At 36.9% G+C, this 27,597-nt stretch overlaps 4 protein-coding genes across 4 annotated transcripts in view; 2 read left to right on the top strand and 2 right to left on the bottom strand.

Annotated features, from left to right (window-relative positions):
* Positions 1 to 27,597, top strand: part of LOC112048777 (igLON family member 5) — a 152,989-nt gene that overhangs the window by 53,982 nt on the left and 71,410 nt on the right. The window lies entirely within an intron of this gene.
* Positions 1,308 to 5,827, top strand: LOC112056862 (uncharacterized). The gene is made up of 3 exons (XM_024097347.2): positions 1,308 to 1,388; positions 2,582 to 2,842; positions 3,742 to 5,827. The coding sequence occupies exons 1-3, from the start codon at positions 1,358 to 1,360 to the stop codon at positions 4,203 to 4,205; spliced, it is 756 nt and encodes a 251-aa protein (XP_023953115.2). The 5' UTR covers positions 1,308 to 1,357; the 3' UTR covers positions 4,206 to 5,827.
* LOC112057073 (uncharacterized) lies at positions 8,666 to 14,904 on the bottom strand. Its single transcript, XM_024097564.2, has 5 exons — positions 14,824 to 14,904; positions 13,300 to 13,548; positions 11,593 to 11,738; positions 10,576 to 10,710; positions 8,666 to 10,158 (listed from the first exon to the last, which is right to left on the bottom strand). Exons 1-5 carry the CDS (start codon positions 14,864 to 14,866, stop codon positions 9,919 to 9,921), a joined length of 813 nt encoding a protein of 270 aa, XP_023953332.2. The 5' UTR covers positions 14,867 to 14,904; the 3' UTR covers positions 8,666 to 9,918.
* Positions 22,554 to 27,365, bottom strand: LOC112056886 (uncharacterized). Its single transcript, XM_024097375.2, has 3 exons — positions 27,335 to 27,365; positions 25,086 to 25,199; positions 22,554 to 24,324 (listed from the first exon to the last, which is right to left on the bottom strand). The coding sequence occupies exons 1-3, from the start codon at positions 27,363 to 27,365 to the stop codon at positions 23,774 to 23,776; spliced, it is 696 nt and encodes a 231-aa protein (XP_023953143.2). The 3' UTR covers positions 22,554 to 23,773.

Genomic DNA, 27,597 nt, shown 5'->3' with positions numbered 1-27,597 from the left:
TGTTAATCCATGCTATAATATATCTCAATACCAAATTTCAGCAAATTAGGTTAAGTAGTCGAGACGTGAAAGAGTAACAAACATTCATATCATTAAAATCATCAGTTTTCGCAAATCTCGGGAAACCATGGATTTTTCCGGGATGAAAGGTAGCCTATGTGTTAATCTAGAGTAAAATCTGTTTCCATTGCAAATTTCAGCCAAATCGGTTTAGAAGTTGCGGAATTAAAGAGTAACAAACATCCAAACAATATTTTTAGCGATAAGGCCGCCTATGTGCATTTTCTTTTTTTTTTTCATTATTTTTCTGTATTGTTTGTATGTTTGTGGTGTATATTTCATTTTATTCATTTATTTCAAACATATATCCATACAAACTGTCATTTTTAAAATATTAGTAGGATACGAGTAGTATATTTATCATACTAATATTATAAAAAGGTAAAGTTTCTTTCTTTAAAAAAAAATTGCCATATATTTTTTTTCTTATTCCCCTCCAACTAGTCGACGAAGACTGTGCTGGGAGTGGGTACGACAATAGACCAACGGGGCGGGGATCGAACCACCACCCCTCGGTGATGAGTCCGACCGCTCTTACTGTTGAGCTATTGAGGTTTTTAATATGTCTTTGTAGGGGGTAATCTCTGTATCTACTGAACCGATTTTAAAAATTCTTTTACCACTAGAAAGCTACATTATTTTTATATTTTGTATGCTGATCTCTTCCTAATTTGTTTTTTATTTCACTTGTTTTTGTCTTTGTGGAGTGCAAATAAGGTATATTTATCTTATCTTATCTTATTATTTGCGAGTGCTATAGGCTGTATTTTATGCCTGTTTTCTCACGGGAACGGGAACTACGTGGGTGAAAGCTTTGTTCGTTTTCCTTTTATGCTATTTTTTTATAATAGTATACTTTTTTATTAACTTTGACATAATATAATATTATTATAAGCTTGATATATAATTATTATGAAAGTGTTGACATGAAATTATATAAAATGTTATGTGCGCCTAGTGTTAATATACATATCGGATTTTTTGTGGCATATTGTATTGTTTTTAATGGTTAATATGTGTATTGTTGGCGTGCTTTAAATAAATAAATAAATAAAGCACAGGGCGTCTGCTAGTATATAAGACATATTGTTAAGTACCATATAGCTCACAATTTTTTTAATTAAAATGTAAATTACGATATTTCCAAAACATCCACAAACCAACTTATGCCGTGAACCGTAAATGATAAACATTTTAAATTAAATTCCAATTGTAGGTAAACAAGGAATACATTTTGGGTATAAAAACCGTTGTAATTGCATGAAATATCACAGAACAGTGAAAACTGGAATTCAAAATGGCATCCATAGCTGGTTTTATCCTAATGGGTGAGTTTTTTTACATTACTTATTCATACATCAAACCATATTCGACTCACTGCTGAGCTCGGGTCTCCTCTCAGAATGAGAGGGCTTAGGCCAATAGTCCACCACGCTGGCCCAATGCGGATTGGCAGACTTCACACACGCAGAGAATTAACAAAATTATCTGGTATGCAGGTTTCCTCACGATGTTTTCCTTCACCGTTTGAGACACGTGATATCTAATTTCTTAAAATGCACACAACTGAAAAGTTGGAAGTACATGCCCCGGACCAGATTCGAATCCACACCCTCCGGAATCGGAAGCAAGGGTCATATCCACTGGGCTATCACTGCCCACCATTACTTATGTACTTATATTTAAATAATCCTTATCTAATAGAGTCATTATGTCGGAAAAATCAGTTTAGAAATACAAAAGAATCGAGAAAGCTTCATTTTTGATTAGTACCTAAAGCTTAACTTCAAATTCTTATCAAGATTTCCTATGTGCATTTCCTGCCATTTTGGAAAAAGGGTTGAATAGTTGACTCTTATCAAATTTAATATAAACAATATTAATTTTATATTCAGGGTCCGAAATGTATCTATTTCAATTAATAAAAGTTAAGGATTTCATAGAAACTTTAAAAAAAATTTAATAATTTAATAAGTTTTTCCAGACGTCAAAAACGCTGACGTCCATTTTGTGACGTCACGATGTTACTTGATGTCACAAAAAATATAATAATAATTTTAAAATGTGTCAACTAGCCTATTCGAAATATTACTTTACTAGCTGACGCCGCGCGGTTTCACCCGCGTGGTTCCCGTTCCTGAAGCAATACGGGGATAATATATAGCCTATAGCCTTTCTCAATAAATAGGCTATCTAACACTGAAAGAATTTTTCAAATCGGACCAGTAGTTCCTGAGATTAGCACGTTCAATCAAACAAACAAACTCTTCAGCTTTATAATATTAAGTACTAGCTGACGCCGCGCGGTTTCACCCGCGTGGTTCCCGTTCCCGTAAAAAAACGGAGATAACATATAACCTATAGCCTTCCTCGATAAATGAGCTATCTAACACTGAAAGAATTTTTCAAATCGCACCAGTAGTTCCTGAGATTAGCGCGTTCAAACAAAAAAGTCTTCAGCTTTATTAAATTAGTAGATTAAAGGAAAAAGGCAAAACATTAGGTTCCTACTTACTTTCAGCTATACTTTGCACTGCTAACTGCAATCCGTTGGCTGAAATTCTGCCCAACGTTGCGACCACCGTCTGCGAGTCCACGCCCAACATGCTGGCCAACCTTGGGCTGGGCGTTGGGCCGTTGGGCTTGAATCTGCCAACGTCGTTGGGCCTGCAGCTGTTGACGCAGAGCATGATGCCAAGTTTGGGGCAAACAACGGTCTGTGATTCCAAAACCAACGTTGGATTGCCTGTTCTGTCACCATATGGACTACCTATGAATACAGGTAAATATAAACTATGTCGACGATGGGAAGATGGATGGATGATCGATGGATGGATGGCGGTTTGCCTTTCAATGGGCTTGGTTTACCTACAAATAGGCTTGGTTTACCTATCAATGGGCTCGGTTGCCTATTCTGTCATCTTATGGACTACCTATGAATACAGGTAAATATAATAATATACATTTATTGTGTATAACAAAAAAATACGACGATGGAGCGATTACCTCCGTAAACCGCCTCCCAGTACTTGGAGGTGGTTTACATTTTGGCAGACTTAGTTTACATTTTAATGGATTTGGTTTACCTATGAATGAGCTTGGTTTACCTATGAATGGGCTTGGTTTACCTATGAATACAGGTAGTCTGGAGCTCAGCAGTGAGCCGAATATGGGTTAATAATGATGATGATGATGATGATGACAGGTAAATACAAACTATGACAACGATGAAGCGATGGCACAGTGGCATGCGCGAATTATTTACAAGATAGAGGCTCTGTATTCGATCCCCGGCTAAGCCGCTTGAGATCTTATTGATTGGTCCAGGTCTGGCTGGTGGGAGGCTTTGGCCGTGGCTAGTTACCACCCTACCGACAAAGACTTATCGCCAACGGTTTAGCATTCCGGTATGATGTCATATAGAATCCGAAAGGGGTGTGGATTTTCATCCTCCTCCAAGCAAGTTAACCCGCTTACATCTTAGATTGCATCATCACTTACCATCAGGTGAGATTGTAGTCAAGGGCTAACTTGTAAAGAATAAAAAAGAAATATATGAGCCTGTGGCTGCTAGACATATCTCATACAATATTCAGATTGTCATTATGATACTCTTACTTTAGTAATTTAAGTTTGATAATAAATATAAACAAAATATTTTATCAACCCAATTTCTTTCAGGTATGCCGTCTCAAACGCAAACCATCTGCGAAAGCGCCTCAAACTTACCCGTACCTTACGGACTAGGTTTACCCGGTCTAATTAAAGGGCTTAACTTACCCGGCCTAGTTAACAATAACATACCTAGTTCCAGTACAACTGTCTGCGAAAGTACCAATAACCCTGTATCACCATTAAACTTACCTCTCGGTTTATCTGGAATGCTTGGAGGCGGTTTACCTTTTGGCGGACTTAATTTACCTTTCAACGGGCTTGGTTTACCTATGAATGGGCTTGGTTTACCTATGAACGGACTCGGTTTATCTATGAATGGTCTTGGTTTACCTATGAACGGACTCGGTTTATCTGTGAATGGGCTTGGTTTACCTATGAATGGGCTTGGTTTGCCTATGAATGGGCTTGGTTTACCCTTGAACGGACTCGCTGGGCTTGCGGTTAATCCGTTGGGCTTACCAATGTTGTAATAAGGTTGAAATTATTACTATTGCTATTCTATACCTGGAATAGTTAGCTTTTGGATGTAACGGTAAATAGAATAGACGGATCTAGCGCCTTTATGTGTATATAAGGATATGTCAACACAGCAGAAACTTTTTGTTAAATTATTTAGAGTATTTTTTTTCGAAACAAGGTATCGGAACCTTGTTTAAAAAAAAACTAAGTGTGGTACTCGAGGTCTGTCGCGGTAAAGCTATGGCATAGCATTTTTTATCAACTTATGCAATTATAATTATTTGCAGCTAGTTTACGCACACAAACACTAGTGCCGAAGTCTGCCGGGCTGAGACGACGTTAGAGGATCTCAGTGTTAGGTTTATTTTCGTTACGGAATTCCTTGATTCGCACGCCGCGCTCAAAAGTTGCGATAAAAGCTATGCAATAGTTAAACTGTTATGTGATAATATATCACAGGCATATAATAATTTAATAATAGTTATATGTTTCTCTTTGTATTGATACCTTCAGTACTATACATCGTTATGTATGTCTAATACTTGTCTGTATAGTCCTTTTCATAAAAGAAGTCCCCCAGAGGCGCGCTTAGGCACTGATTTTTCAATACTTTCCTTTGGTGCGGTACGAGGTCCATCGACCTCGTAACTCTTGGAGGCGCTATATGTACGAGGTCAATTGACCTCGTATTGCAGCGACCGAATGACGCTCATAATCATTTAGTAATGGCATTGTGTAAGGCGCTGTCAATTTTAGTTCAGGTTAAATCCGCGGGACTTCTTTCATGGAAAGGACTCTACTGTAACTCTAGAACATTCAGAGCTAAGCCGTCTTCCAAAAGCAAATTTTTTTTACAAATAAACGGGTCTATATTTAAGGTAAACGTTTTGAAAATGGTCTCATATATTTAAGCAAGCATAATAAAACACTTTGGGCATACTCTGATGAATTTATTAATAAACATTATAAAGAGTCCTTATCTTAATGGTTGCTCTCATCGAAGGTTACAGGTTTGATTCCCTGGTTAGGCTTTGAGATACTGATTTATACTTTCTTCCTTTAAACTCGACGGCTCCGTGGCGCAGTGGTATGCGCAGTGGATTTACAAAGCGGACGTCTTCGGCCGTGGCTAGTTACCCTACCGGCAAAGACGTACCGCCAACGAGTTTAGCGTTTCGGTACGGTGCCGTGTAGAAACTAAAAGAGGTGTGAATTTTCATCCTCCTCCTAAAAATTAGCCCACTTCCATCTTAGTGAGATGAGATTGTAGTCAAGGGTTAACTTGTAAAGAATAAAAAAAAACTCCCAGTATTTTTTTCTATTGTCGTTCTCACTCCTAACCGGGTTTGCAACTAATGATGGGTAATATTAATTAATTTATTAAATACAGTTAAAGGTAATATTGGTCAAATTGAAATAGCATGTAAAATGTTATTTATATACCGGTTATTACATATTGTAAAAAATTTATATTTTTGCTTTTTTTATCAATTTGTTTTTTAAAATATACCTAATCTACTCAAAACTGTAATGTGTAATATTATACTATGTCAGTATGTCCAAAGACAAAAAAAATGTTTATTTGCAGAATTTATATGTTATATGTATGTAATTGGTGTAAATAAATGATATATATACTTTGTTTTTGTTTCATTTTCACAGAAATACCGCTTCTTGTTATTCCAAGCTATGGCAAGTCAACTCAACAGTAGTTATATATAACTATAAAACAGTATAATAATATAATATAGACAGTATAATAATATACGAATATTATTATACTGTCTATAGTACTATATTATACTAGTCTAAACCAAGGTTTCTCAAAGTGGGGTACGCGAACCCCTATGGTTTGTTGGTTTATTTTACAAATAAATACAAAAACTAATCTTGATTTATAAATATAATTACGAAGATATTTGATTGTATAAAATAATACGCCAGCGCCATCTTCGTTCATTCCAAACAGAATGTAATTAAATGGCCTGGACAGCCGCGTGGCGCAGTGGGTAGTGACCCTGCTTTCTGCATCCACGGCCGTGGGTTCGATTCCCACAACTGGAAAATATTTGTGTGATGAGCATGGGTGTTTTCCAGTGTCTGTGTGTATTTATACATTATATAAGTATTTATATGTAGTATATAATTGTATATGAATATTATAATATCAACTATCTTAGCACCCATAACACAAGCTACTTTGTATGCTTACTTTGGGGCTAGATAGTGATGTGTATTGTTTAAGTATATTTATTTATTTATTATTATTTATTATTTATTAAATGTTTTCGTAATGTTCCTCACCAAGATTACAGTGTTCCTCACTTCTTGTGACACCGTGCTAGTGGACGGACGTATTGCCTACCTTGCTAAATAATAATATTTTGGATAATAATATAGTAATCAGTTACATCCATCGAGTTGTTTTAATAATACAAAACCCACAAACCAATAGGGGTTCGTCATAGACGGCAGGGGGTTCGCGGCAAAGATTTACGTAATGGTGACTTGATAACTGATACCGAGTCAGAATTGTGGTTAAAAATTGTCCAAAATTACTCCTAACATTGAATCCATTTGCAACAACAAACAAGCACACCCATCACATTAATATTACAAAGACATTTCTTTTGGTACTTTATGTGCTACCTTTTATTCAAATAAAAACCTTATTTTCTTCAACTGTCAAATTAGGGGGGGGGGATTCCCCATTAGTTAGTAAGGGGTTCGCTGTCACTTGTAAATTTTAATTGGATTTCGTGGAGCCGAAAGTTTGAAACACCCTGGTCTAAACTAAACTACTGTATTATTACAAGTCTAGTTCCACCGGCATAGAAGACAATATACCTAAATTAACAGTTCATCAACCCATATCAACCCATATTCAGCTCACTGCTGAGCTCGATTCTCCTCTCAGACTGAGAGGGGTTAGGCTAATAGTCCACCACGCTGGCCCAATGCGGATTGGCAGACTTCACACACGCAGAGAGTTGAGAAAATTCTCTGGTATGCAGGTTTCCTCACGATGTTTTCCTTCACCGTTTGAGACACGTGATATTTATTTTATTAAAATGCACACAACTGAAAAGTTGGAGGTGCATGCCTTTAACAGGTCCCCATGTAAAATTATTGATGTAATTACATCTGTGTGTAAAATCAATATTTTATAATATTAAAACGGTAACAATATGTCGCTTCGAATCACGCAGTCCGAGATTCGAGTCCAGGATCGGTTGGGTTGTAAAATATTCTTAGAATTCTCAGTCAGAAGTTTGGAAGTTGATGGTCATATTCATTAACATTATTCTGTTTGTGATAGTACAACAGAACAACATTATCACACTAAACCCGCCAACCTGTATTTGAACAGCGTGGTGGGCCTGAACTCCACGTCATATACCCTGTCTTATAAAGTAAAAGTCAAAAGTCAAAGTCAAAAGTCAAAACCAAAAGTCAAAGTCAAAAGTCAAAGCCAAAAGTCAAAGTCAAAAGTCAAAGTCAAAAGTCCAAGTCAAAAGTCAAAGTCAAAATCAAAAGTCAAAGTCAAAATTAAAAGTCGAAAGTAAAAATAATAATTTATCTAAATTAGGCTTAGATTACAAGCACTTTTGAAACACCACGTAATAATAATATATTAATGGTGATATTAATTGTAAGATAACTTAAAATTAAGGTTACGAGGGTTCCAAATGCGCCTTGGTCCGAGAAGAGCCCACAACAAACTCAGAAATAGTAGCCTGTCAATATATAACAGTATAGTCTATGTAAGACAAAATATTAATTTGTACAAACGAAAAGGAGATTTAAACCCACGTCTTACTAGACACGGGCATAAGTTAGTTATTTCTGCATATCGACTCCAAAGAGTAAAAAAATCTTTTGTAGGTTTGGGTGTACTCTTCTATAACAAGATCCCCAAGACTGTGATGGACCTGCCAATGCATAGCTTTAAGCAATGTGTTAAAACACATTTACTTAGTCGAGGTTACTACACCAATGATGAGTTCCTTAAAGATAAAAGCGCTTGGAGGCCATTGGATCAGCTTCCACCTTCACACAGGAATTAAAACTATAAGAAATTGTAATTGTTATCAATTGTAAATTATAATACTGTATGACTTTTTCAAAAGAGCAACTGTTGAGTTTCTTGCCGGTATCTTCTCAGCAGAACCTGCCTTCCGAACCGGTGGTAGAATCTTTACAAATAGTCAACTGACGTGTCAAAAGTGCTTGTAAACTGAGCCTACTTGAAATAAATGATTTTTGATTTTGAAAAGTGGCTCTATAGAAGGTGATTTATATGGGGTGATGAATATGAAATAAAACAATATTGTCAATGCTAAAATAACCCGCATGTATTCGTTCAGTCACATACTCTTTACAAATGTAGTCTTATAATATTAAAATACAAATAAATATATATTACAATACATATATAATCAACACTAGTTATATTACAATAGGAGTTTTCTATGTAGGAGATTCGGGGAAATAGGTATAGATGGACAAAGTAAATAAAACTTTAAATACTTTATTGGTAATGGTTTAGTCAACTGAGTAAACTTTTAGTTTAGTTTGCTCAGGGATAGTTAAATAGATTTTAGAAAAGTTTATTAGGTTAGGGGAATTGGAATTGTCTTCCACACAAAATCAACACTGGTCAATAGTTAATAGAGGGCAATGGCCGAACGCGCTTGCCTAGAAGATGGCTATTCATTCTTGACTTGAAAATACCCATGTTGTAGGTGGTGGGGAAAACTGAAGCTGGGAGCATTCCACATCTTTGCAGTGCGTATAAGGAAAGAGGAACTAAACCGCTTAGTACGCGTCCGAGGAATATCGACGACGTAGCGGTGCAGATCTTTGCGATGTCGAGCAGTATCTAAATGTGTATTTGCTGTAGGTTTTATGGGAGAATTGCAGGCTTTGCAGGTTTGTGCGAGTGAAGTAGCTATGCCAGAATCGAATCATAGGTCTAGAATTATAAAGCCGCTGGTAGAATTGAGCATTCACTTGTAATGAGCATTCGTGCGAATGTATCATCACAGAAAAATACGAGAACATATTAGCGATTCTGTCGAGCGTTCTGGCGAGCATTATAGTGAGCAGATTTGCTTTAATAACTTTTAGGCTAATCCAGGTCTGGTTTTGTGGGCTGTAGGAAATCATTCTCTGACCGAGCTGACCCCCTTGAGTGTCGTAACAAAATCTGGAAAAGGAAGTCTAAAGTCCATTAGTTAGTCACAGACTTTTGGAGTTTTAAAAGACTTTTGATTTGTCCACCTCGCTAGATGTAGAGATATCAGCTCGGCGTTTAATCTTCTTCCACCTTGGTAGCTATCAAGTGTTTAAAGGGTACATTATTATTGTTTTTTTAACAATGTAGGCTATCAGACTTAAAGTGTGTTTGATAAGGAGCTAGGCTGCCAATCTCACTGCCTTGGCCTTGTATAAAGCCAAGCTAAGCCATCGAGAAATAAAAGAGCAAAATCGACATAATAAGCATCTATAGAAGAATTAGTTAGATGGATTAAGTTTGTTGGCAAATTGGATGGATGTTGTGTAGTTTGCAATGGTTTGAGCAGACGGACAAGATATTAAGTTTTTGACAAGTGCTAAAATGGTGGATGACGGGGTTTGGGCAATAGATTAAGATAGAAGATGGTAAAGTGTTGTTAAGTTATTTGGGAATTTTGAAAGTTTTGGTAGATGGATGGATGGTGGTTATTCACAAGGCTCTGGACATGGTGGGAGGCATGGTGAGGGGCAAGGTGGTGGACAGGGTGGTGGACAAGGCGTCGGCTCGCTTGGGTCGCAGACACAGATGCGCGCGCACCCACAAGTCCTGAACGTTGTGATTGGGTGGGGTTGGAAGCAGATGGTGGGTGCTTGGGGGACGACGATCCTCGGTGGTTGCACCATCAGGGTATCTGGTGCTGGGGGCTGGATCACTGGCGGCGTCACCTGGGGAAGGAGAGTTCAAGTTCATTAATACTGCATATAAATATATTTTTTTTAATACATCCGACTTTAAAAACATAAGCATACCCATGAAACTAAAAAGTTATAATATACAGTTATTTTTGCCACCGTCATGAAATGTATCATTGTAGCAAGAGTGATTGCACAATAGACATCACGAGTGCTCCAATGGCTAATTACGTGCAGTGGCCTACAATACTTTTCCTACGATCATGATAAAGGAATTAACAAAACTTGGTAATTAGTTTATAAGCTGCTGTTATTAATGAGGACCATTGTAGCACGAGTGATTATGCACAATTGGCAGCACGAGTGATCCAATGGCTAATTACGTGTGCTCTTCAATACTTTTTCTACGACCATGATAGAGGCGGTGCCACAGTTAAATTATAAGTATACCTTAATGCAAGGTGGTTTGGGTGGCTGCACTGGTGGTGGTCTGACCATGATGGGCTGTGGTCGCGGGGGGTAGACTGGCTGCGGGCGCACCACTATCGGCTCAGGGGTCGGGGGCTGTACTGCAGGGGGTTGAACCTGAAATAGTAAATAATATAATTGTAGTGTTTGTGTACACTGGCAGTGGGAGAAAGGATTCAGTCTTTGAGAGTCGTTTAAATAATTGTCGTGTTTCTGAATATGTACACTGGGAGTGGGAGAAAGGATTCAGTCTGTGAGAGCCGTTGGTCGCGAGCGGACCAACGGCTCTCACAGATATACGTGAATTACAATAATATATACGTGAAGGTTATCATCATATGCCAATGGATGTTCTGAACATGGGTCTCTTTTAAGGACTTCCAAACACCAATGTCTTTGCACCTGCATCCACTGGCTCCCTGTAATTCGCTAGGTCCATCTAGTGGGGGGGTCCACCAACACTACACTAGTACTAGTATGTACTACTTACCGGTGCGGGGTCGCCATTTTAACAACTTGGGACCCCAACGTACTTCGGCTACCGGTCTGAATGGTATGATTGCGGTATACCCCCGTGTAACGTAAGACATATTATATTGTGTAAATAATGTACCTATACATATAAATCGACCTCTTACCTCCTATACTCTCTGTTGCCCTGGTACTTTGAGTTGTGATTAACGCTTTTTTTTTGAAAAAAAAAAATAAAAAAAAAATACTTAATCAACCTCTTGAACTCTTTTGTGAGCCTTGTACTTTGTTTGAAGTATTTGCGATACGTGACGATTTTTGTCAATCCAGTTACCCCCTTTTTTCTTGTGGGAGGGAGGCTTCAGCTGTGGCTAGTTACCACCCTAAGCAAAGACGTATCGCCAAGCGATTTTGCGTTCCGGTACGATGTCGTGTAGAAACCGAAAGGGGTGTAATCAATAGCTTAAAAACTCACTGTGTAACTTTGTTCCCAAAAATTATGTTCTCTTACTGAATATAATACTTTACCCGTATCGGCGCTGGTGCTGGAAGGTTGATAGGTGCTGGTCTGACCCATATGGTGGGCGGGCTAGGGGGCTTGACCTCCCCCGGCTTCACCATTATCGGCTGGGGGGTCGGGAACCTTATGATACCGGGCTTCACTATCACTGCGCCTGCAATTGGCGACATTAATATACATTAGATAAAAACCCGGCTTCGCTCGGGTGAAATGTGACTCCATAATACACATATAGGTATATTTCTGTAGTTATCAGTTCTCAACTCAGACTAATTAGATAAAGACCTGCCTCACAAGACATTATTTATCAAAGTATATGATCAACGATCTTATGCGATTATAAACACTGTCTCTATAGAATCGATGTTTCATAGTTTACAACCGTGTCCGTCGGTTAAAAACCTCCGTAAAAATACCTTTTTGTGTATTTAAATGTGTAAAAAACCAAACAAAAATTGCTAGTTTATTATAAGATATGTATGAAATCTAAGCTCGTTTTCCTTAGAAAATGGCAGAAAATTTTGTTCGTGAATTTGGGTGCGATACTAGTCCTTATGTATTTAGTCTGAGGTTCTCAAGGAATATTAAAGACAAAGGAAGGCACAGATTTTTAAAACTGCAAAGTTTTAACATACATAATTTTAGTATTTAATCAACTTTAATAATAAACTAACTTCAAGGTTTATTCTCTGTCAATCTCTTTGTTTTTAACATTTACTATTTTTACGTACGCACTCATAAGTCTCTCTTAAAAAATTACAGAAAATTTTGTTGGTGAATATGGGTACCATATAGGTCTATATGTAATAGGTCTGAGCTAAATACTCAAGATGTCATTCGCTGTCAGGAAACTGCAATTTGTGTGTCAGCGCTATTAGAATTTAACAAAATACTCGACAATCCGACTTTTGCGTATATATGTTGTCGATTCGAAATCTTAATTTTTTCATTTTTTGTTATTCAGGTAAAGTTTCGATCGAGTCTACCGTATCCATTGACGAAATTATTAATATAGATATACACTTATTCAATGCTGAGCAGCAATGCTGTCTTTTGTGAAGCAAGAATCAATCAAGAAGGACATTTCAAATGGAGGATCGATCAATACTGCACTTTCCGGTGCGTGGTCGCCATTTAAACACCTTAGGCCTCAACGTCCTTTGTAACTCGTTGAGCTATGTCGGTGACTTTGGTTCTTCTATCGCTATCTATCTAATTTCGCATTTCTATCGCAGAAATCTATCTAATCTCTGATTCAATCACGCAGAGCCAGTCTGAGCATAGCTCGTTCCATTGCTGAGTGATTCTGAGCCTTATTATGAGGCTCATAGATAGCTACTATAAACCAGGTACCAGGCTGTAATAAATATAAAGAAGTAACATAAAATTCTTGTCAGCCAAAACCTGCTCATATAAATTACGTGAATCTCCGTCTAACTTGGTGATGAGAAACTTTGGCCGTGGTTATATCACCCTACCGACAAAGACGTACCGCCAAACGATTTAGCGTTCCGGTACGATGTCTTGTAGAAAACGCAGGAGGTTTGGATTTTCATCCTCCTCCTAACAAGCTAGCCCGCTTCCATCTCTCTCATCATCAATCTCACCTGGTAAAGAAAAAACCATGAGCTTCTAGAACCGAAGGCAAGAGGTTGGGCTTTGATCGTTAATGTACCAGGACGTTAGAAAAACACAAGAGTTAACATAAAACTTACCAGCCGGAGCTTGCCCGTACAAATAACGCACTTCAGCGTCGTTCGGATCACACGGCCTCAATTGTATGGTCTCCTGGTACCCGTTGCCGGGGTCTGGTTGACATGGGGGCATGGGGTCACAGGGCTGGTCACATGGTGGGGGCTCGCATGGGTCAGGCTCGGGGTCAGGGCATGGTGGGGGGCAAGGACAGGGGAACATGAGTTGCGGGTCCGGTAGTGGTTGACCCCATGATGTGCCGATGAGAAGAACTGCAATGTGTTAAAAATATACGTGATTAATAAACAATTGTTGGATTCCTTAATAATAGAGAAGCTTGGAGGCCATTGGATCAAATACCACCTTCACACAGGAAATAAAAGGAAAAGAAAATGTTCTAATAATAGGGTAGTTGAACAATATGAATTTCGTGTAGTAAATGGAATAAGGGTCCGAAATATATCGATATCAAATAATAAAAGTCAAAGATTTTATATAAAACTTCATATATATATCACGTATTTGTTAAAAAAAATTTAAATGTCGAAAACATTGTCGTCCATTTTGTGACGTCACTAACACACTAACGTTAAACTAATTGTTAACTGATGTTTTTGTTAAACGCTCCTTTCTATGGGATTTATAGTGACGTCATGAAACAGTTAAAATATAGACTGTCATGGCCAACAGGCGTTTTAGCTCGTATTGTCAAAAACATATTTAAAATTACGTATCAAAAAAATATGAATAAAAAATTTCAGTCTAGTAGAACGATAATGTATAAGACCATTTAAAAAAATGTGTCAATTAGCCTATTGTGAACAAGTCAATAATTAAATAACTTTAAATAGTTTAAAAAACTAAAAAAACACACTTTCAGCAGTAAAAATTACAAATATTGGATTTATGTCACGTGATTATTTTCGTATTCCTGACAGCATTTTCACCCTTTCATTTGATATCCATATCATGGGGGTAGAATTCAAACAACCAGTCCGCCATCTTAGGGAGGCCGCCATATTGGATTTGTAATGACGTTTCATAACTAGTCATATATTGTCATCAGAACTCAGAGCGTGTGCAAAATTTCATCCTAATCGAAGTAAGACAAATTAAGATTCCAAGATTTTCTTACATACAAGTTTTTTTTTTTATTCTTTACAAGTGAGAGTCAAGGGCTAACCCTTGACTCTCACCTGATAGTAAGTGATGATGCAGTCTAAGATGGAAACGGGCTAACTTGTTAGGAGGAGGATGAAAATCTACACTCCTTTCGGTTTCTACACGACATCGTACCGGAAAGCTAAATCGCTTGGCGGTACGTCTTTGTCGGTAGGGTGGTTACTAGCCGCGGCCTAAGCCTCCCACCAGCCAGACCTGGACCAATTAAGAAAATCTCAATCGGCCCAGCCGGGGATCGAACCCAGGACCTCCGTCTTGTAAATCCACCGCGCATACCACTGCGCCACGGAGGTCGTCATAATCCTTAATCACAAAAAATAAAGTAAAGCGTATTTAAAATAAAAATAATTATTAAAAAAAATTACCAGAAAACCAAAGTACTTTCACCATCTTCCTGTCTACTGCCATTTTCAAAAACCAAAATTGCTTTTATATCAAAATTTTTTACAAAAATATTATAGTTATAAAATCAGCCACCAAAACTAAAACAAATTATAAAAAAACGCATTCAAAATTCAAAACAAATTTTGAATTAGTGACGCTATTTTATTTACAGATATAAAAATTAATGATTTAAAAAACATTGTATTGTTTCAAAATGGTCGAAAGACTAAATTTCAATAACCATACAAATTATTCATAATTATTACATGCTTATGTAGCCGAAATATCCCAGTGGATATGACATCTGCCTTCGATTCTAAGGGCTAGTAGGTTCGAATCCGGTCCGGGGTATCTCCAATTTTTCATAGTGCATTTTAAGAAATTAAATATCACGTGTCACAAACGGTGAAGGAAAAACATCGTGAGGAAACCTGCATACATGACAATTTTCTTAATTTTCTACGTGTGTGAAGTCTGTTAATCCGCATTGAGCCAGCGTGGTGACCTAACCCCTCTCATTCTGAGAGGAGACTCGAGCTCATCAGTGAGCCGAAAGTAAAACCAGCTTCTATTTGAAAACTTCTAATAATATATTTTTGTTTACAGGTACTTAATTTACATAATTGCTGAGCAGTTACTTAGATATCAAACCTCCGAATCGAGTACTTATGGTAAGTAGATAATATATGTCATCATTATCATCATCATTATCATCATCATCATCATCATCATCATCATCATCATCATCATTATCATCAGTATATCCACTGCAGGACATAGGCATAGACCTCCAAGCACAACGGTCTCGAGCCGCCAGCGTCCAGCGGCTCCCTGCAACCTCCTTCTCGATCCTCGGTTCACCTAGTGGAGGGTCGACCAACACTGCGCTTTCCGGTGCGGGGTCGCCATTCCAGCACCTTATATATCATCTCTTCGAACTATGTGTTCTGCCCATTGCCACTTCAGCTTCGCGACTCTCTGAATATATCCGAATTAATTATATATATTCCTTACTAAACCCTTGGCTACAATCTCACCTGGTAAGTGGATGGTAAGTGATGATGCAATCCAAGATAAAGGAAAGGAAAGGAAAGGAAAAGGAAAAGGAAGCGGGCTAACTTGTTGTGAGGAAGATGAAAATCCTCACCCCTTTTCGGTTTATACACGACATCGTACCGGAACGCTAAATTGCTTGGCGGTACGTCTTTGCCGGTAGGGTGGTAACTAGCCATGACCGAAGCCTACCACTAAACCAGTCTAAAGTCAATTTTATAAATATAAAATCGTAAACTGACCTGAACTGGGAATCCAACCAACTGCGCCAGAGATCTAGACAAAAAGTCATCATTATTTACTCATATTCGACTCACTGCTGAGCCGAGTCTCCTCTCGGAATAAGAGGGGTTAGGCCAATAGTCCACCACGCTGGCCCAATGAGGATTGGCAGGCTTCACACACGCAGAGAATTAAGAAAATTTTCTGGTATTCAGGTTTCCTCACGATGTTTTTCCTTCACCGTTTTGAGACACGTGGATAAAATAAAATACACATAACTGAAAAGTTGGAGGTGCATGTCACGGACCGGATTGAACCTACGCCCTTCGTAATTGGAGGCAGAGGTGGATTCATTGAGCTACCACGGCTCTAAAAAAAAGTACTATTGCAAAAAAAATTCAGACGAAAAAATATTTTTAGAGATAATTACATACACTTGTTTTCGAGTTTTATACCAGATTTTGGCGGGAAAATACTTATAAAGTAACTTTATAAGGACCCAGTTTTATGTGCCTTTAAAACTTTTCGTCATAAAAAGAAAATTCGAAGTGTTTTTCCCGTGTTAAAAACTTGTTTTTCGAACAAATTAAACTGTACTAAACGAAATTTGATTGACATTTTCTACTTTAAAATTCTTTATTAGGGTTCCGCAGTCACCACGGGACCCTTATAGCTTAGCTTGTATTTCGGTACTTATGGTAAGTAGATAATCTATATCATCATGGATGATCGATGAATGGACTTGCCAAATACAACTTTAAGCAATGTGTTAAAAAACATTTACTAAGTCGAGGTTACTACAAAAATAGAGTATAGTAATACCTCTACTATATGTATAGTAATAGGCTTGTAAGTAAGCGAAATCAACTTGTGAATCCCCATCTTTGAAATCGGTTAAAAATAGGCTGATATTGAATGAATAATATATTTGAAGTTAGTTTAAAATATAGGCACTAAAGAACCTCCTCGCGCGACCCCCGAGACACGATACAGAGAATATTTACGTTGTATTAAGAAAGCTTATTAATGTTCCGGAAGCTCGCGCGAAATATCAATTTCCGGTTTGTTAAATACACAGTTAAGTATAAAACAGTGGCGTAGCGTGCCTTGAAAGGGCCCTATGTAAAAATTAGTTAAGGGGCCCAAATGAGCGGTAGAGAATTGTCACGTAAATTTTCTCTCTCTGAATTCTTAATAATAAAACAAAAATACTTTCTTAAGTATTTTGCATATGGCGCCAAAAATCTATAACAACTTGCCAAAACAGCTGTCAAACAGAAGCATAAGCAAACCTACACTTAAAGAAAATCTTAAAAAGTTTCTAATAGAAAAAAATTACTACTCCATAAAAGAGTACTTTGCTGATGCTTCAAAAAAATATTATTAATTATATTTCTTTTAAACATAATGTCATTTTATTTTTAATTTAATTAATTTAACAATAAACATTTGTATACCTATTAATGGTGAAACATTTTTACCTAATACATAAGAACATCTTTGTATAACTAAATTTAATGTTTCTTGCAAATAAATGATTCTTATTCTTATTCTAAATAAATATAACATAAATTAGGTTAGGTGGATATGTTTCCTATTAGCTCGCTAACCGGGAAAAAAAGAGACTTTTTTTACTTTTTGTAATTTCTAAAATGAAAACTATAAGCGTCTTTTTAGGATTTTTTTCGGGATACGCCAGATAGTGGATACTATAGTAGAGATAGTGGATTGCATTTTTATTATTTTTAACCGACTTCCAAAAAGGAGGAGGTTCTACGTTCGATTGTATGTATGTTTTTTTTTTTTATGTATGTCCAGCGATAATTCCGTCATTTATGGACCGATTTTGAAAATTCTTTTTTTGTTTTGAAGGGTTTACTTCGAGGGTAAACAAGTAGGGTCCCATTTTTTTACTTTCACACGTAAGGGGCCCCTGCAGCCCGGGGGCCTCGTATCATAGATACGGCTGATACCACGGTAGCTACGCCCCTGGTATAAAATTAATTTAAGTATTATAATTAAGTGATGAGGATAGAGAACTCAGACAAAGTAAGACTATCTAAAATAAGTAAAAATACTTAATTTTTATCTTATTTTAATTTTGTCTAATGAAATGTAATATATTTTATCTCTTATTATTGCATGTAACATTATAATTTTTAGCAATGCCCTGACAGGGCCCCGTGTATAATGCATGCTAAGTTTATGTATTAGTTTGTAATTGCATGGATGCTAAGTAAATAAATATCTCAAATAAATATCTCAAAACATGCAAAAACAAAGCTGATGGCACGTAATTTTTTTTTTCATCAAAATCATCACCATCGCTAATTTCAAATATAATTTTTTCGGGATAAAAAGTACCCTTATAATTAGAATTTATTTAATATGTTTAAAAGTCATTAATAGATTATTCAGTTAACTCTTAGTATGGTCTCAATTTTATGAAATTTTTGACAGTAATTCGTAAATTCTCATACGAATGGAATAGTATTTATTAATGAAGATAATACTTAAATTAGCTAAACTTATTATAAAAATAAAATATAAGGAAATATAACTACAACTACAAAATTAAAATAAATTAAAATTAAAACTAATACCTAGAAATAATTATCGAAATTTGCCGCCCAGTACCCTTTACATTTCTCCATAACCTCCTCTAAGTTGCAGTAAAATTCCCATTAAAATCAGTTGTATTTAGCCGTTCTAGAATTTTTCTGAATAAATTTTTCATTCAATTCAATTCACGTAGTTATGATAAACAGTTCGTTGTCTATGTTTGTTGAACGCGAGCATAGACAAACTAGAGCCGCGCCATAGAGTAGGAGACTGAGAGAGACCTGTGATGGTCAGACATTCCTGATTTTAGGAAAGCTGAAAAATTGTCAGCCGATAATCCTACTATAATAGTCGTGATAGCTCAGTGGATATGACCACTACCTTTCATTCGGAGGGCGTAGGTTCGAATTTGATTTCGGGCATGCAATTTCAACTTTTCATTATCATCAATCATATTCGGCTCACTGTTGGCACGAGTCTCCTCTTAGAATAAGAGGGGTTGCCCACTAACTTGTCGAAGAATTAAAGAATTTAGAAACCCACCTTCCAAAGCCATAACAGTCCTATCTTTAATTACCTTCGACGGCCTCTGTGGCGCAGTGGTATGCGCGGTGCATTTACAAGACGGAGGTCCTGGGTTCAATCCCCGGCTGGGCCGATTGAGGTTTTCTTAATTGGTCCAGGTCTGGCTGATGGGAGGCTTCGGCCGTGGTTGTTACCACCCTACCAGCAAAGACGCCAAGCGATTCCGGTACGATGTCGTATAGAAACCGAAAGGGGTGTGGATTTTCATCCTCCTCCTAACATGTTAGCCCGCTTCCATCTTAGATTGCATCATCACTTACCATCAGGTGAGATTGTAGTCAAGGGCTAACTTGTAAAGAATAAAAAAAGAAGAACCTGTAGTAGAGTCATAGAGAAATTTCAAGTCTTCATCATCATCATCATCATCATTCATCATCAACCCATATTCGGCTCACTGTTGAGCACGAGTATCTCAGTATGAGAGAGGTTAGGCTAATACTCCACCAGGATGGCCCAATTGGTAGACACGTAGAATTAAGAAAATTTTCAGGTTTCCTCACATTTTTTCCTTCACCATTTGAGACACGTGATATTTAATTTGTTAAAATGCACACAACTGAAAAGATTATAAGGATTCAAACCTACGCCCTCCGAATCGAAAGCAGAGGTCATATCCACTGGGCTATCGCGTCTCCTTCACTAGGCTGCCACTTTTCCTTCCTTCATAAAATGTAGCAGGTCTGGGCATTACAAGCTCAGTCCATAGAGTGAGAAGTTGAGACGTCTCGCGATTTTATTTATCTTCATACAAGTTAGTGAACTATGAATTTGCTGATTTCTGTTTGTACGCCTACATGTGACTGTAACTTTGTTATAGAGGAGGAAAACGGGAGCGCGGATTTGTATTTAGCTAGACACCGCGTATGTATTAAAGCCGGATTTATATTTATTTGACGTGTCGTGAAAAAGTCAAAATTCAAAAAATCAAAATCAAAATCAAAAATCATTTATTTCAAGTAGGCTCAGTTTACAAGCACTTTTGAAACGTCAGTTGACTATTTGTAAAGATTCTACCACCGGTTCGGAAGGCAGGTTCTGCTGAGAAGATACCGGCAAGAAACTCAACAGTTACTCTTTTGAAAAAGTCATACAGTATTATAATTTACAATTGATAACAATTACTGTTTACATTTCTTATAGTTTTACTTCCTGTGTGAAGGTGGAAGCTGATCCAACGGCCTCCAAGCATCTTTATCATTAAGGAACTCATCAATGTTGTAGTAACCTCGACTAAGTAAATGTTTTTTAACACATTGCTTAAAGCTATGCATTGGCAGGTCCATCACAGTCTTGGGGATCTTATTATAGAAGAGTACACCCAAACCCACAAAAGATTTTTTTACTCTTTGGAGACGATATGCAGAAATAACTAACTTATGCCCGTGTCTAGTAAGACGTGGGTTTAAATCTCCTTTTCGTTTGTACAAATTAATATTTTGTCTTACATATACTATACTGCTATATATATATTGACAGGCTACTGTTAGTATACCTATTTCTTTAAACTTTTGACGAAGGAACTCGCGTGATTTTAATTCATTTATTTCAATTAGGCTTAGTTTACAAGCACTTTTGAAAGGTCAAGATTATGTTATAATTTAATTTAATTTAATGGTGGTAATAATAGTCGAAAACTTAAAACTAAAGTTACGAGGGTTCCAAACGCGCCTTGGTCCGAGAAGAGCCCACAACAAACTCAGCCAAGGTTTTTTTTTTGTTTACCACCATTTTACAAACTTATTTAAAACTAAGCACACAGTTTAACACCAAGCTTTTTTATCATTAATATAATCATTAACACTATAATAAGCCTTTCCCAAAAGCTTGCGTTTAATAAACACTTTGAACTTTTTGAGAGACATTCCAGTAGCTTCATGTGGTAGATTATTATAAAAACGTATGCAACTGCCCTTAAAAGAATTACTAATTTTTTGTAATCTAGTGCACACATTTTATAAGGCAACGTTTACACTTATTTATTTATTTATTATTTGAACCACCAACAAAATTATATATATGTATACAGAATTAAAAAACTTAATAACTAGGGTATAGAAACACATATAACTTTACTTAAAGGTAGTCACATCATGCATAAAGTGTAGGTCGTACTAACAATTAAAAATTAAGTGTTAAAAAAAGTTAAAAAATTAATTAACATAAATTTACACAAATTAAAAACAGAGAAAGAGAAAAAAAAAACAACAATATACACTAGGAATTAGTTAAAAAAATAAAAGGAAACTGTTAAATTCACAACTAAACTCAAAGGTTATTATTTTTAGTAAGTAACTTAAAGCAAAAGTAAAATAGCCAAACTTAAAACAAAACTAAGAATTAGATAAAACATGGGTTATACAAACAATGACACATGAAAGGCGGATTATTAAACAGAACTTAATTAATATTCTTAATAGTATTAATTATTTATGTGATGTAACATGTGATGACTTCTGATGTGCCGCATACCTACTAGACTACAAGCTCTTGAACAAAAATTACATGTGAAATGAACCAACATGAATAACCCTAAGAAGGCTGTTACTATATCAGAAAATAACTCTGAGTACTATGCCGTCATTTCTGAGCGGTACAGGTGAGTACGGACTAGAAGCGGGCTAACTTGTTAAGAGTTGGATGAAAATCCATGACCCTTTCGGTTTCTACACGACATCATGCCGGAACGCTAAATCGCTTGGCGGTACGTCTTTGCTGGTAGGGTGGTGACTACCTATGGCCGAAGTCTCCCACCAGCCAATGTAAAATAAGTCCAAAGATTTGAATTCAAAAAGTTGTAACTACTACAAAAGTTTACTTGCTACGAACTGCTTGCTACGAAGGTGCTACGAACCAAAGACTAACTAAAAAAAATTAAATGCACTATTAAAATACAAAATATGCATGCAAATATACACTAAAAAATGGCGAAATATATACAGTAATTTTTACGATCATGTAGTTATGTAATAAATTCAGAGTTTGTTTAATTTTTGTTTCATTTTCATAATTTCGTTTCAAGACTCAGTTAATAAAATATTTCTCATAATACCTATTCTTGAGATACAGCCTGTGACAGACGGACAGATAGCGGAGTATTAGTAATAGGAACCCGTTTTACCCTTAGGATACTGAACTCTAAAAAATAAATGAAAAATTTACTCATTAAATACATATTTATTATATAAACCTTTCCATACAAAGTTACATACCATTACATAAATTAATTAAATACAAATAACATAAAAAAACATACATTTGCAAACAAATAAAACTTAACGACTATACACGGGTTATCACAATAATTTACGACATCTAAAGAGTCCATTTTGAATAGCATAATTTCATTGGTCGATCATTCGTATGTGAGATTGAGAAAATAAGAGAGAGAGTTTGAAAAATTGAGATCTTTTTGTGAAAATTTATAACTTCATAAATTTTCTTCTTCTTTTATTAATTGTTTTAAGTTAGCCCTTGACTGCTGATATTATCTGATATTTTAAGGAATGATGCAGTCTTACAAACGGGCTTACTTGGAACAAGTACTTTAAGGTCACAGCACTCATAGCAACTCGGAAAAGGATCGTGACAGGTCAACTTATTATCGCAAAGCACATTAATCGTAATAGTTTTACCTAGGAACAAACTGTGATGCGTGGTTAATTTGTAGTTCTTGCGCTTACGATTTGTCGTCCCTGTACTTACGACCCTCCTTCTTCCAAACAAGTCTTATGGTTTTGTCTATTTATTTAATTCCAGCATTAGTCGTGTGACTAATGTTGGTACTAAATTATATCCTCTAAATTGTATCCCCTAAATTGTATCCTCTAAATTGTATCCTCTAAAATGTATCCTCTAAATTGTATCCTCTAAATTGTATCCTCTTAATTGTATCCTCTAAATTGTATACAATTGGATGGTAACAGAAGTAGAAAGAAAAACAGTGGACAAACACACTTATCTCTACAAAAGTTCTCTGCCAGATACCCTTGGTAGTGGGGAGAGGTTGAATCTTCTTCATGTGATAATATGCTAGCCATCTCGCGTATTGTGAACCGCATCACATTCTATAACCGTAACTGGGACAACACAATCGGATACCAACTGATTGGTTATTAATTGACTAAGCGGTCAACCTGCGATCAACCTAGCCATGTCGACATACCTTACATTTAAGTTGATGTATGGTTAAATGCGTGGCGACATTGTCAACGACGAGGCAACGTCGGTAACATGTGTCCAACGACATCCCTCATGATGGGAAATAGGCACAATTTCGACCAATGGCCATTAGTAGTCCCATTTCTTTCATTCCAACGGAATAAAAGAGATAACGATATTTCCGGTTGCACCGTAATTGGTATTGGTAAGATGCGATAGGCGATACGCTGACGATCCGATTCCGAATTGATATGTGTGCTATGACCCTTATAGCTCTTGTGATAGGTGGTAGGTGAAAATTTGATTACATCATATTTTTATTAATTTAAATTTAAATTTGACAGTTATAAATTAGTTATAGGGCATTCCAGAAAGTCCACCAACGTCCCCTGAATCTTGTCCACCATTTTTATTTAACAACGACGTTCTAAAACAGATTGTGGGTAGTTGCAGATTTGGTGGTGTGGGTGGTCGGACTAATATGGGTGGTAGTCTTATAACTGGTAAGTCTGGTTGTCTTATTGATATGGGTGCTGGTACCACTGGTTGAGGTGTTGGTGGTTTGACAACTATAGGTGGTGGACATATTGGGGCTAAAGGTTTGGGTCTAACACAAATAGGTGGTGGTGTTATTGGTGGTAACGGTGCAGGGCGCACACATATTGGTGGTGGTGTGATTGGTGGTAATTGTGGAGGTTGAATGTTTATGGGAGATGGTTGAATTGGTTTTAGCAATGGTGGTTTGACGAGGATGGGTGGGGGTTGGATGATCACATCTGGGTTTTGGTGGACGTAGAATATGCCGCCGGGTACTGGGTACACTTGGAAGTTGGCTGATCGCAGTTGGTCTTGGGTTGTTGTTTTTTGGACCAGCACTTTGATTGGTCCGTCTCCATTTGGTGCTGTAATGATAAATAAGATTGCATTCAATCAGGTGATAAGTAGTGAGGCCTAGCCTTCTAATAGGCCGTTAATGCTTGTTGATAATGGTTGGTTTATTGATAGGCTTGCGCTTGTCTACAACCATATCTGATGGACAGTAATGATGAGATCTAAGATGAAGGCGATGAAGGCCTATATAGAAGATGCTCTTTGAAGGTGCGCAAATCTTAAGTGTCAGGAGATTCAGACGCCGGAAGGGCATTTCACATCTTAGTAGCTATAATTAGAAGCGTTGATGCCAAAATTAATGATAATGAGGTGATATTAGCGTTCTACAGGGTACAACTATGGGTCCTTTTCTTTTTCTAATGTATATTAACGATCTACCACTAAACTTTGTTGTCTATCCAATGATTCCCCGTTGTTGTTTCAGATCATAAAGTCCAGGGTTTGACTCCTATAAGAGAATCACAGTAAGGGCGCGGAATTTAGACATTGCTGGTGTGAAAATTAATTTCAAGCTCTTCAATTCTGTAGACGTCAACGACAATAGAAAAATACATATTATTATCAACCAATAGCGATAAACTATTTCGTTGCGATTGAATGAAAAAGATAGCGATAGTTTTAGTACCAGATAATATCATGACGATAATATCATGGATACTGATAAAATATGTAATCCTAAAATTCCCACTTTCTATATGAGACAGCTCTACCTTGTGATGATGATTGTGATGATGGTGATGATGATGATGGTGATGATGATGATGGTACTCACTTGGTCTAGCGTCCGCGTCGCCAGGGTCTGCCGGCTGGTCCTCAGGTGGACATGGAGGTGGAAGCACACAGCACATCTGCGGGGCGGGGAGGGAGTATGCCGAAGCTAGCAGAGCTGGGGACAACGGTCAATGTTAGACAGCTTGCTGTGTCATTCATCATCCATATTAGGCTCACTGTTGAACACAAGTCTCCTCTAGAGAGGGGTTAGGTATTGTAGGGGGTAATCTCTGGATCTACTGAAGCAATTTTAAAAGTTCTTTCACCACAAGAAAGCCACGGTATTTGTAAGTGTTATAGGCTATATTTGAACATCATAAACAACCCATATTCGGCTTACTGTTGAGCACGAGTCTCCTCGCAGAATGAGAGAGGTTAGGCTAATAGTCCACCACACTGGCCCAATGCGGATTGGCAGACTTCACACACGCAGAGAATTGAGAAAATTCTCTGGTATGCAGGTTTCCTCACGATGTTTGTCCTTCACCGTTTGAGACACGTGATATTTAATTTCTTAAAATGCACACAACTGAAAAGTTGGGAGGTGCATGCCCCGGATCGGGTTTGAACCTACGCCCTATGATTCGAAGGGAGAGGTCATATCCAGTGAGCTATCACAGCTCTACTCTATTAAATAGCCATGCTGTTTCATAGATTGTGTACCAATCTATTAAATAGCACTATCATCCTCCTCCTAACAAGCTCGCTTCCATCTTTGATTGCATCATCACTTACCATCAGGTGAGATTGTAGTCAAGGGCTAACTTGTCAACAATAACTATCTGCATCTACTGACTTATTTAGAATAGCCATATCTTCGCCGAGTAAAAATAATGAAGGTTACTCTGCCTTGCTACAATACGCCTAGTCTGTGGAATTTTCCGAAATAACCCTAAAATAGGACAAATAGACAATAACATAACATCACAAATAACAGGACAAATACAACGAACAGACAAAATAACTTTTACAAGTTGTCAGCAAAACTGTCGCTTGCTGACAAGGCATAAAACTTTGGCACCGGATCCGGGGGAAGGATATACCAACAGAAACTATACCTACGATGTTTAAATGTTTGATAAGATTTGCAAATTGGAGGATGTATTTTCACAAGCTTTTCAATTTCTTTATTGTACAAGACAATAGCTATATTTTTATTATTGGCTAGCGTATCAATGTAAACTTTCAATCCCTGTTTCACCACTTTAGGGGTTGAATTTTAAAAATTTTTGAATTACATTATATTTCGTATTTTTTTCATAATTTATGAACAAATTTTTGAAGCTTTAACTCTTAAAATGAAGGACTTTCGATACAAATTTTCAACCCCTATTTCACCCCCTTTTCATTTTATTTTCGCAATAAAAAGTATCCTGTAACCTTCTCCGTATTTTTTTAAACCGTGCCAAGTTACATTTGAATTCATTCAGTAGTTTCAGCGTGATGCCCGAATAACAAAAAAACACGGACGGACAGACAAAAAATCGAAAAATATTACACATACATATACATACATACATATATACATATTTTACATACATTACATACATTACATACATTTATACATACATACATATTTTTATCTTCAGTATCGATTATTTAATGCCCCCCAACAAAAATGTTCAAAATATCTTCAATGTACAAAATGTACAGAATTCGTATTATAAGTATAGATTCTAGATGGCGCTAGAAGTACTCTATGCCACGGTAACGTTTGTTGTTACAAATGTTATAAGTAAAATCTCAAATTGCGAATAAATTAATAAAATTCGACCAGTTTTATTATAAGTAAAGATGTATTATATGACCTGTCCCTTCGAATCGTATGGCGTAGGTTCGAATCCGGTCCGAGGCATGCACCTCCAACTTTTCAGTTGTGTACATTTCAAGAAATTAAATATCACGTGTCTCAAACGGTGAAGGAAAACATCGTGAGGAAACCTGCATACCAGAGAATTTTCTCAATTCTCTGCGTGTGTGAAGTCTGCCAATCAGCATTTGGCCAGCGTGGTGGACTATTGGCCTAACCTCTCTCATTCTGAGAGGAGATTCGTGCTCAACAGTGAGCTGAACATGGGTTGATGATGATATCCACGTTACCGTGGGAATACGGGTTTTGTTTATCTTTGTAATTTTGAAGTCGGTTGAATTTTTTTGTTAAAAATATATTACTTTTGTATCCCGTATTGAAACGGGAACTGGAAACGCGGGTGAAACCGCGGGGCAAAGCGAATAAGAATCAAAACTCACCTATGAGTACCAAAGCCGTGAACCGCCCCATTATGACAAACTGACTTTTCCCTCCAAAATTGTGCTTTTTATACGTTTTATCTGTTCACGTTTACGACAAAGTTAAATAAACCATTTCAAATAGCGTTAGAGAATTATAAAATAACCATTGTTTTAATTTGTACCTAAACATTTATTTTTCTACCTATTCATATAAAAAACGCAATATAACTAAATCTGTACATATATTCATAAGCCACGAATACGGTTTAATAGTCCATGTT

The sequence above is a fragment of the Bicyclus anynana genome, chromosome 27 (assembly GCF_947172395.1).
Source record: "Bicyclus anynana chromosome 27, ilBicAnyn1.1, whole genome shotgun sequence".
NCBI lineage: Eukaryota > Metazoa > Arthropoda > Insecta > Lepidoptera > Nymphalidae > Bicyclus > Bicyclus anynana.
The sequence above is the reverse complement of the archived record's forward strand: the minus strand, read 5'-3'. Positions and strand labels throughout refer to the sequence as shown.

Excerpts from the sequence above, each read along its gene's own strand:
- LOC112056862 (XM_024097347.2), top strand. The coding sequence starts at position 1,358 with ATGGCATCCATAGCTGGTTTTATCCTAATGG. Across the intron at positions 1,389-2,581 it reads AGCTGGTTTTATCCTAATGG|CTATACTTTGCACTGCTAAC; the intron begins GTGAGTTTTTTT and ends ACTTACTTTCAG. Across the intron at positions 2,843-3,741 it reads TGGACTACCTATGAATACAG|GTATGCCGTCTCAAACGCAA; the intron begins GTAAATATAAAC and ends AATTTCTTTCAG.
- LOC112057073 (XM_024097564.2), bottom strand. The coding sequence starts at position 14,866 with ATGGCAGTAGACAGGAAGATGGTGAAAGTACTTTGGTTTTCTG. Across the intron at positions 13,549-14,823 it reads GAAAGTACTTTGGTTTTCTG|TTCTTCTCATCGGCACATCA; the intron begins GTAATTTTTTTT and ends AACACATTGCAG. Across the intron at positions 10,159-10,575 it reads CCAAACCACCTTGCATTAAG|GTGACGCCGCCAGTGATCCA; the intron begins GTATACTTATAA and ends CTCCTTCCCCAG.
- LOC112056886 (XM_024097375.2), bottom strand. The coding sequence starts at position 27,365 with ATGGGGCGGTTCACGGCTTTGGTACTCATAG. Across the intron at positions 25,200-27,334 it reads CACGGCTTTGGTACTCATAG|CTCTGCTAGCTTCGGCATAC; the intron begins GTGAGTTTTGAT and ends CGTTGTCCCCAG. Across the intron at positions 24,325-25,085 it reads CGACGCGGACGCTAGACCAA|CACCAAATGGAGACGGACCA; the intron begins GTGAGTACCATC and ends TTATCATTACAG.